The 10,958-nt window shown below is 54.7% G+C and overlaps 2 protein-coding genes and 1 non-coding gene across 3 annotated transcripts; all 3 read left to right on the top strand.

The window, feature by feature from the left end:
• The first annotated feature begins 237 nt into the window (after positions 1 to 237).
• On the top strand, positions 238 to 1,645 carry LOC119092294 (advillin). The gene is made up of 3 exons (XM_037215265.1): positions 238 to 906; positions 952 to 1,466; positions 1,621 to 1,645. The coding sequence occupies exons 1-3, from the start codon at positions 238 to 240 to the stop codon at positions 1,643 to 1,645; spliced, it is 1,209 nt and encodes a 402-aa protein (XP_037071160.1).
• A 255-nt stretch (positions 1,646 to 1,900) lies between these two features.
• LOC119092089 (villin-1) lies at positions 1,901 to 3,678 on the top strand. Its single transcript, XM_037215062.1, has one exon. The coding sequence runs from the start codon at positions 2,182 to 2,184 to the stop codon at positions 2,677 to 2,679; it is 498 nt and encodes a 165-aa protein (XP_037070957.1). The 5' UTR covers positions 1,901 to 2,181; the 3' UTR covers positions 2,680 to 3,678.
• Positions 3,679 to 7,143: 3,465 nt separating this feature from the next.
• TRNAP-AGG (transfer RNA proline (anticodon AGG)) lies at positions 7,144 to 7,215 on the top strand. Its single transcript has one exon. It is a non-coding gene; the product is annotated as a tRNA-Pro (tRNA).
• The last annotated feature ends 3,743 nt before the right edge of the window (positions 7,216 to 10,958 follow it).

Below are 10,958 nucleotides of genomic sequence, written 5' to 3'. Positions count from 1 at the left end.
GGCGGCGGCGGCGGCGGCCCGCCCGGGGTCACCTAACGGCACCGCGCGGCCGACCCGCCGCGGCCCCCACCTCGGCCGCCGCCGCTGCCGCCGTGGTGGTGCGTGCGGCCGGCCGCGGCGGGCGCGCCAGTGTAGCCGGGTGGCGCCGCGGGACCGGCGGCGCGGCGGACGGCAGCTCGGTCAGCTCGGCAGGTCTCGCCGACGCCCGGCAGTGCCGCGAGAGTGCAGCGGGCCGCCATGGCCGCCACCGACCCGGCATTCCGGAGCGTGCCACGCCGCGCGCCCTGCTTCCTCGTCTGGCGCGTGGAGAGTATGGTGCTGGCGCCGGTGCCGCGCGAGCAGCACGGCCGCTTCCACCGCGGCGACGCGTACGTGGTGTTGAGCTGCAGCGAGCGCGGTGCGGCACCCGGCGCCGGCCGCGGCCCGCTCGAGACGCATGTCCACTTCTGGCTGGGTTCCGGCGCGTCGGTGGACGAGGCTGGCGTGGCCGCCTACAAGACGGTGGAGCTGGACGAGCTACTGGGCGGCGCGGCCGTGCAGCACCGCGAGCTGGAGGGCACCGAGAGCTCCCGCTTCCGCTCCTACTTCCCGGCCGGGCTGCGCCATCTGGACGGCGGCACGGCCAGCGGCCTGACGCACGTCAGCGACGCGTTCGCGCCCGTGCTGTACGCGGTCAAGGGCCGCCGTAACCCGCTGATCCGCCAGCTGCCCGCCGTCGCCTGGGAGCACCTGAACGACGGCGATGTGTTCGTGGTGGACGCGCGTGACGTGATTTTCGTGTGGACGGGGCGCACCGCCAACAAGATGGAGAAGATTCAGGGCGCGAGGCTGGCGCAGGCTCTCAAGAGCGAGCACGGTGGCGCTGACGTCATCATCGTGGAGAGCGGCCGGGAGGAGGAGCTGCCGGCGAGCGAGCGGGCACTGCTGGACGGCCTGCTGCCTCTGCGGCAGCGCCAGGTGAAGTCAGAGGCGACCGTCGACGCCGACGAACGGCACGAGCGCCGGCGGGCCGAGGACATCAAGCTGTACCGCTGCAGCGACCAGGACGGCACGCTCAAGGTAGTGGAGGTCAAGAGCGGCCCGCTGATGCAGGCTGACCTCGACTCGGGCGACTCGTTCATCATCGACAACGGCCCGCAGGGTATCTGGGTGTGGGTGGGCAAGCGCGCGAGCGCCAAGGAGCGCGCCGAGGCCATGCGCAACGCACAGGGCTTCATCAAGAAGAAGGGCTACCCAATCAGCACGCCCGTGACCCGGGTCATCGATGGTGGCGAGCCGACCGACTTCAAGACCCTCTTCAAGAGCTGGCGTGACAAGCACGCGCCCGTCGGCCTCGGCAAGATGGCGGCACTCGGCAAGATCGCGCCCACCATTCAGACCAGCTTCGACGCGTCGACGCTGCACGAAAACCGCGCTCTGGCCGCGCAGACGCAGATGGTCGATAACGGCGGCGGCCAGAAGGAGGTGTGGCGCGTGGCCGACTCCGAGCTGCAGCCGGTCAACGAGGCCGAGCACGGCACCTTCCTCAGTGGCTGCTGCTACCTGGTGCTATACTCGTACCGGGCGGGCGGCAGCGCCCGCCAGCTGCTCTACTACTGGTTGGGCGCGCGCGCCTCGCAGCTGGAGCGTGGTGCAGCCGCGCTGAAGGCGGTCGAGCTGGACGACTCACTGGACGGTCGGCCGGTCCAGGTGCGCGTGGTGCAGGGTCGCGAGCCGCCCCACTTCCTGGCCATGTTCGGCGGTCGGCTGGTCGTGCTGACAGCGCCACCCGACGGCGGGCCGCGGCTGCTGCACGTGCGCGGCGCCGGGCCGACCGGCGCGCGCGCCGTCCAGGTGCCCTGCCGCGCCGGCTCGCTCAACTCGGGCGACTGTTTCGTGCTGCGTCACGGCGCGCGGGTGTACGTGTGGTGCGGCCGCGGCGCCACCGGCGACGAGCGCGAGGTGGCCAAACGGCTGGCGGCCGAGCTGCACCCGGAGCCGGACACGGTGTCCGAGGGCCAGGAGCCGACCGCCTTCTGGGCGGCGCTGGGCGGCCGCGCTCCATACGCCGGCGAGCGGCCGGCGGCGTCCGAACCGGCCGCACACCCGCCGCGCCTCTTCCACTGCTCGGACGCCAGCGGCCGCTTCCGTGTCACCGAGGTGGTCGACTTTGAGCAGGCCGACTTGTGCTCGCAGGACGTGATGCTGCTGGACGCCTGGCGCGTGGTGTTCGTCTGGGTGGGCGCCCAGTCGCGCCGTGAGGAGCGCGAGCTGGCCGAGCGCACGGCGCTCGAGTACCTGGCCACGGACCCGGCGGGGCGCGGCGCCGACACGCCCGTGGTGCGGGTGCGCCAGGCCGGCGAGCCGCCCACCTTCACCGGCTTCTTCGGCGCCTGGGACGACGCGCTGTGGGAGAGCGAGCCCGACTGGGAGGCGGTGCGGCGCAGCGTGGCGACCGACAACCGAGGCGTGCGCCAGGTGTTGGCCGCCAGCAGCGCCCAGCCGCTGCCCACCTACCCGCTGGCGGCACTGAACGTGCGTGAGCCGGATCGTCTGCCGGCAGACGTCGACCCGGCCGTCAAGGAGCGCCACCTGGCGCCCGAAGAGTTCCAGCAGGTGTTCGGCATGACGCCCGAGGCGTTCGGCGCGCTGCCCGCCTGGAAGCGTCAGCAGCTGAAGAAGCAGGTCGGCCTGTTCTGAGCGTGGCCGCGCTGCCAGCCTGTTCTAAGCGTGGCCGGGCCGCCGGCCTGTTCTGCCCCGTGCGGGCCGCTCGGCTGAGGGCCCGTCCGCACCGGTGGGCAGACGCCCAGGGTCGGCTGAGTTGAAGGGATCTACATGGCCCGTGCCGGCTCCCTCGGAGTGCCACGCTCGCCTCTTTCGAAGTGCTGGGGCCTCGTTTGGGGCCTAAGTCTGGGCCTTTTTAAGTGCTGAGGCCCCGTCGACTGAGCGGCGGGCGGACATGTGCACCCTGCATATTCAGAGCGCTGACGAGGCTGAGTTTTGGGTCAGATGAACTGACTAAGGGGGTCTAAGTGCCGAAGTGCTTAAATGAGCGCATGAGGACATCGCATGCGTTATCCGTTGCTGCTTGGGACAGCCTGCAGGGGTTGCCGTTTGTTGCCATACATATTTTAGGTTAAGGGAGGACTCTCAAACGTCCAGAAGAGGTTATTGAAGCTAGTGGACAATAAGAAGTGCATCGATTAACCATGAACGTTATGTTTAATACCCTGTTGTGATAACTCCCTGTGTAAAGCCTATCTGAACAAATTTTCTGGATGTCCAAATTTGGAGCTTTTGCTAGCTGTAAACAGGGCGCTTGCATGTGCTTACTTGGGTACTAGATACGGCACCCAATGATAGCTGAAAGTAAAGATGCCACCGATGTGACGACAGATAACGATGCGTCAAATTTAGGTAACGTTTGAGGCGAGAGCAAGAAAAGTTCTCCCAAAGTAATGACAACGCATTTAGCTATACCACATATAACTGAATACCGAGCAGGCCTTTTTACAGAGGCATTGTGAACTGTGTCATGCTCTGTTATCGTTTGAAAGTCGTGGGAACTAGGGTGTTGGCATTTTTATGCTCGGTTTGATTGCTTGGTGAATGTTAAGGAAATTGGCGTTTTTCGTGCGTTTGTCGCCGTTGATGATATGCTGTAAGTGCTGTACTGCAGTATACGTACAGTGATACTTGTGTCCGTTTCTTAAGATTTCCTCCGCGGATCGGTTCTTAGCTCCTGGTTATGGAACGAGAAAGAACCAAACAATCAGCTTGGAATCGTGCTCGGGATTCAACAGGAACTGCATTAGTATGCAAAACTGAGTCGAGAAACCCAGGTAAAACTAGGATCCGACTTGACCATAAGCCAGGGGATTCAGCAAAAACCGAGATCTGGCTTGGAAGATACACAGGGATCCAGGAAGACCAAAAATCCAGTCTTGGATTTAGCCAAGATGACACGCAAAAATTATGATCCAACCTGAAATATGGTCAGAAATTAAACAAGACTAGATTCAGATTGATTTTTGGCTGAGGATCAAGTCACAACAAATATCCAGTTCAAACTTAAAATAACCAGTGATAACCAGTTCTTACCTGGAACTCTTGTCATCAGCTAGTGGGAATCCCCCAGTGCATTCACCCAATGTATGTTCGTTGCACTTGTAAATATCAAGGGTGAATATGCAACACATCTTTCAGTTCAGGCGATTTGCGGTCAGTGGCAGACAGCTGCCGGTTGCTAACCCGAGCTGGTGTTCACGAAAAAACTAATGAGAGACCAGCGCTGGGATCTGGTATTTTCTTCGTGAACCACTGGAAACAAGAAGCCTGAGTCCAGTGTTTGTGAATAACCAGTGGGAATTATAACTCGGGGCATGGTCTTTACGGATGATGCAGTGGGAGCCATGAACCAAGGGCTGGTAGTTATGAAAGAACTACCCGGAACCAGGAACTAAGGTCCGATATATATATATATATATATATATATATATATATATATATATATATATATGTGTGTGTGTGTGTGTGTGTGTGTGTGTGTGTTACATATGTTTGTATTTATTATCCATGTTATATATGTTTGTCATTCACCTTTGTTCATTCGACTTTTTGGTCGTGAACCGATGGGGGTGCGTCCAGGCCCAGAGCTTGAAATTAAACTGCATCCACATCTAACATAAACCGACATCAAGGAAACCGACAAAAGCTAGAATCTTACCTGAGGCTGTTGTCAGGAACTAGTGCATGTTCGCAAGTTGCTGGTCAATAGGCCTAGCGAGGGGGTGCCTATTACGCAATGAACTTGATGAAATCAGGATCTCTTTAAGATCGTAACCACCTTTAAAGGGCCATAACCCATCTTCCGTGAGCAAACAGCATGCGCACAAATAATCACGACACAGATTCAGAAGCAATAGAACATTAGGACGATTAGAACTAAGGCACACTAAACGACATGTCGTTCGGTCCTGGTCTCCTGGCGTAAAAAATATAGGTTATACACACATAGGCAGAACACGGGCACACAACGCTGAAAGTGCATTCTGGAGAAATACCATCATCCATATGATTTGTGAACGTAAAGCTCTGAAACAGGCTTCCAGGCTTTGACTGTGGGAGAGCGCTTCGCACTGAGGCTCTGCCTGACATGATGCTAAACATGCTAATAACATGCCGCTAAAAAAACATGCTATAAACAAAACATGCTAAGAGGACACTCGTAGCAACAATGACACAGAGATACCTTACAGGTACACAACACATTCATCAAGTTCCAGCTAAATGATCGCACAGTTCACGCCTAAAAGACGCGAGTGATAAAGTCTGGACTTCCGGAGGGAAAGTGTCGTAAAGTCGCACGATACTTTACAGCACGTGCCGCTTACCCACCTCCATTTGCGACGGCCGGTGACAATACCCGGCGCAAAGATCAAGATCTTTAGAGGGCGTTGTATGTTTTTCTCCGGCCTGTTGCCACAGACGGCAAGGCAATAGCGGGACGTGCAAGGGGACCAAGGCGTTGACCAGGATAGGCGGAGGGTCAGGCGGGATGTGATGACATGACGCACGTGGGACAGCCTGATGAGGATACCGTCGCATTTTTTGACAAGGGCAGATACGTGAGAGACCCAGATGAGGTGCTTGTCGAACACCACGCCAAGGTTCTTCACAGTTGGCCCTCACGCAATGCATCCTTGCGGAGCCGAACAGCAATGGAAGCCAAGCCGCGATAATTTTGGCAGGAGCCACACACCATATGTTGCATTTTACAACCATTTGTTTTCATAAAAAATTGAAGCTTCAGGGCATCAATGACACCTGGCTGTCACAGTCCACATTTAAGCCCAAATTTGCCCCGTCACCATCACTGCTGTTCAACAATATGGTTATCGAATTTATACGCCCCCCGCACCCCCATTGTGAGAAGTTATGGCTAGTTTTATAGTCGTGGCGACAAATTATGGTCCTGTTGCAGCTAATCCAATGGTTAGCGGATGTTATAGTTGGTAAAAAGTAACGTCTGTCTGATAATGCTTGCGTGAAAAAGTCTGCCGAGACGAGACACAGAAAGACCCATAAACCCAAATGCGTTTGTACGCTCAGAGGAGGTGTGCGAGTGACTCTTACAGCAGGAACCGGGCTCGTCCGTGGTTTGAACCCGGAGCCTCTCGCACCCGAAGCTGACCATACCCCATACCCCTAGATCATACGCATATATATATATATATATATATATATATATATATATATATATATGTGTGTATATATATGTGTATATATATATAAATAGATGATCATATACATATTATATATATATATATATATATATATATATATATATATATATATATATATATATATACATATATGCATCAATGATCATACCCCTACACCAACAAGCCGATTACACCAATTTAAACGTCCCAGTTGTGGACCGCGCCGTTTCTTCAAATTTTTCAGGTAACGGTTCCCGGCACACCGTCCGCACCCAACACAGAGTCAGAAGCCCACAACGTGAGATTACTTGTGACATCGCTTGGGGTCGAAAAATTTGGTGCACCGAACACTGATGTAGAAAGAGACAGACAGCACCGGGCAGGAGGACACGACTGCGAACGCAATGCGAACAACGCACAGGACAGAATGAACGAGCGCGCACGGCAGACAAGGCTGGACAGAGGGGCAGAGCACATGAGGAAAAGTGCAGAAATGCAAGGATTGGGGACAGGATCAGAAGAGAAAGGACAGATAACGAGGCTAACACAAGGAAAGAGAACAGATGCAAACAGAATGCTTGCTGTTTTGCTGTCCGTCCCATGCCGTCTCGTCCCGCTTTGGACAGGACATGAACGGCCATGACTTGCTCTATCTTTCGCCCGTTTGCTGTCCTAGCCTTCTGTTCTAGTGGTTTTTCCATTTTATGCATCGCCATAAATAATTTGAGCCTCGTCACCGTCACCGCCAACGCAACCCCAATGATCACGGCCTGCCTCGGCTCCATGGTTCTGCTCCCTCACGACAGTTTGTAGCCAGCGCTTTACGCTATAGCCTTGTGAGACGATGGAGGGTGTGGCCAGCGTGCTCTCGGTGCCGTCCACTGGACGATGTGAAAGTAACGGGGCGGCCCAGCATTGGGACCTTATTAGCGGCATTGTCGGCTCGTTGGTCTAGGGGTATGATTCTCGCTTAGGGTGCGAGAGGTCCCGGGTTCAAATCCCGGACGAGCCCGGTTATTGTTGTGGAAGGTACGGTTGCTACTGTGGTGCGCAGCAGTTCAGGTGGTCGTCGGAGCGCTGCGAAGCGTCGAGCGTCTCGCGAAGTTGCGACGCTGAAGCCGTATTCCCTTCATGGCTCGATGCCTGACAGCGGCCAGGAGAATCCCTATCCGTGCGCGTCAGCTGAAGGCTCAGCGTGAAGGTGACGCGCAGACGTTAAGTGATAGCCGCAGAGACGATGATGATCTGGTGATACTGAAATATGACTAATATGAGTGCGTGCGTATGACGACGAGCAGCTTTCATTATTTCGCGGAATATCTCGAAGATATCGTGGTTACTTATCGCGAACTCTATTTTCTTCTTGTGTCCAGGTAGTAAATACAGCTATTGCTTAACGCAGCGATTTGGCCAGAACAGTCGATTCTCATTGGATAATAAAATATTTCAATAATGATGAGTGCTGTGTGGCCACATCGCTGATAGTTCAACCAGATGCGCACATCACCATGACGGTAATAATACTTTAGCACAATCCACCCTCAAACGTAAGTCCACCCAGCGTTGATGCCTCCAAACGCACAGGTGCGTGGTGGCCGAGGTCCGGAAACCCATGTACATTTGGAAGCATCGGAGTGGAAACTAAATACGATGGACAACAGCGAACGCACGTGTCCGGTATTGAGCCCCGGATCTCTCGCACTCAAAGCGAGAATCATATCCCTACACAAACGGGCCGGTGGTCCATAACTCAACCGGTACCACGAAACTTCGACACGATCAGAATCAGATGTGTGATGGACGATTTGGTGCTGCCTTTTGGCGCTACAGCCGATTTCAGGACGACTCTTCGGGCTGCACGATTGTGAGCGACACCGATGGGTGTTAAATACCATTTCGAAGATATTACGGGGCTCCGCCGTTGGGATGTTTCTGGTAAGGGTATTGGCTGCGCCGTTGGTAGTGTCGTGCACGCGATGGGCATGCAGTGCGCACGGCTCTGTGGTGTATTTCCGTGCTGACTGGACAGAACACGAGCGAGACAAAGGAACAGAGGACGGAATGAGACATGGTGCGACCTGTCTTGCCTGCCTTACCTTATCCTTTTGTGTCCTGTTATTGTCCATGGCAGAACAGAATCGATCCTAAAAAAGGATGAAAAAAACAGAGCCGACTTTGCCTAGTCCTGTCTCCTGCTCTTTGGCTGGTACTGCCCTCTGTCCTCTTCCCTCTGGACTGCGCCCCGCCCAACAGTCCATATGACATATGCACACGTTTGGCATGTGGTCGTATGCCAAGTGTCGCCGCCTCTGCCCTCCACCCCGTTCTCTGTTCTGCGTTTTCTTTTCGTCTTCTGTTCGCTGTCCTTTGTCTTGCGCCGTCCCAATGCTGTGCTCTGTCCTTTCCATCCTGTGTCTTGCCGTGTCCTCCGCTCTGCCCAGTCACCGTTCCTGTCCTCCCAGGTGTCCTACACAGCGCCCTGTGTGCTGCCCGTCCTGCAACACCTTTCTCTGTCCCACCGCCTTGTCCTGGGGCAAGAGAGACGGCCGGCCAGCTTTAGCAGATCTGTCTCGCAAAGTGAAGAGATGTGAAGTTGAAGTTAAAACAGTGTTTCGCTGACATGAAAAAGCTTCTAAATTTCATTTGTTGCCATGCCTCACCAGGCCCTAAATTATGACACTGCAAATCAATGATATTCAAATCGTCCCTTTCAATTCTTAATCGGAAGACTATGCTTTCTGGTGACATTCTTCAGCCAGTGCCTCACGTCATGGGCTTGTTGTAAGACGGCGGTGGATGTGGCCAGTAAGCCCGCACCCGTCAACTGTACAATGTGAAAGAAGCGATACGGGTGGCAGTTGGAATATTACTTCAAGAGCCATCAGACTGTTGGTCTGTGAGTATGATTCTCGCTTCGGGTGCGAGGGGTCCCGGTTTTTATATCCCGGACTATCCCGGCTAGTGTTTTCTGAGTCACTTGGCTTCCTCTTCCACCTTTACAATGGCATGCGAACATCTGGGCCATTCCGGGCCTTGTTGCGGTGAATTTAAAGGTATGTACGAAACGCGGACCGACATTTAAAGGTAATTTGCACTAGTGTACTGCGTTCATCGGGCTGGTCACCAGGAAGTCCTCGATAACGTTCAATATTGTGGATATATCTGACTACCCCACGGGATTCGGATTTTGCGACCGCATGGAGCGCCAAAACTGTACGCGAAGTATACACCAGGATAACTGTAGCGGTGGACCATGCCCGGGACAGAGTGTCAGCATGTAAGGCGAGTGGGGCGATGACTCATGTCTGAGTGAGGAGAACAATCACGGCTCGGGGCGGTGCGTCACGGTGGCGCCGGACAGTCGAACGCAGATCGTGTTGCGGGTATGAGCCTTGGAAGGAGTGCAAGAAGTGCTGCTCGTGCGCGTAGGGGGATCTTTCCCTGTCGGCGTCGTGTGCGGCAGTTCACCGCTGCGTGTGAGGCAGTCCGACCGAGAATTCTTTTAATCATCGAATACAATAACAGAGAGGTGTCGATGAACACCCACGGGATAGACGGGATCTCTCACGAACAAATAGCAACTCACCATGACATCGGCTGCATGTTCATCATCATCATCATCATCATCACCACGACGACGACGACGACAATGACGTCACCACTACCACCATCACTACACTTCATTAGCCCGTTTCTGTGTCTGGGCCCCGATCAAGGAGGACTGCGAAAAGCTTGGACGCAATGGGTTGGAGGGGAGTTTTCAATAAATATTATATATTGGCTCATGCCGTTTGCACTGAACGCTTCAGACTTGCATGCGTTTTTAATGGCGGGAATGAGCTTTGGACCGGCGACTTTGTTTATGTCATTGCAATAAATCTGTTTCAAACATTGGCAAAAGTGCATACAACTTCGGCCTCACAGCGACGAGGTGCAAAACAACCTAGAAACCAATATGCTCTTCTACGCATTGAAGTAACTCTGTTCCCTAGGCTATGCTTCTTGGCGACAGTCTGCAGTCAGCGTTTTACGTCACGAGCCTGTGCAACGCTGGGTGTGGTCAATGCGCCGACAATTGTTGCTTGCATGATGTGAGCATTATGGCAGAGGCTGAAACTGGCATGATTGGACACGTATTGTCAGCCCGTTGGTCTAGATGCATGGTTCTCGCTTTGGGTGAGAGAGGTCACGGGTTCAAATACCGGACGAGCCGAGATATTGCACGCCTTCCACTGTCACGCTTAGCAGCACATTGGAGGGTTGAAGAAAACGTGCACGACAATTAGCATTAGCGAGGCTCGTCCGAGATTTGAACCCGTTTTTACCGTTACATTATGCGTTCTTCTTAGCGCGACGTCTGTTGTGGACAAGAGTGCATTGAACGTTTCAACGAAACTTCAGACTCTTGTGAGACTCTTTCAGGTCTTTTCTCAGACTCTCTCAGGTCTTTTCTCAGACTCTTTCAGGTCTTTGGCTTTTGAGCCAGGTTTTCGCTGGATATCCTAAAGCGTCAAAGCGGCTTATACCATCCAACCAAGCTAAATCTGCCAACTGTAGGCCGTAAGTGTCACGCACTTATCGACTAGACATACTTATCGACTAGACACACTTATCGACTCCGGGAGCTCCCGATCGGTGTAAGCCCTCTGAGCCCTCTGACTTGCATTTGAGAGCACGGTCCTGCGGGCTGTGGCTGCGGGCTTGATGCGACCTCCGGCCAGCCTCTCGGACCCTTAAATCAGGCCACTTATGGTC

The sequence above is a fragment of the Pollicipes pollicipes genome, unplaced genomic scaffold (genome assembly GCF_011947565.3).
Source record: "Pollicipes pollicipes isolate AB1234 unplaced genomic scaffold, Ppol_2.1 Scaffold_3447;HRSCAF=4054_pilon_pilon_pilon, whole genome shotgun sequence".
Lineage (NCBI taxonomy): Eukaryota > Metazoa > Arthropoda > Thecostraca > Pollicipedomorpha > Pollicipedidae > Pollicipes > Pollicipes pollicipes.
The sequence above is the reverse complement of the archived record's forward strand: the minus strand, read 5'-3'. Positions and strand labels throughout refer to the sequence as shown.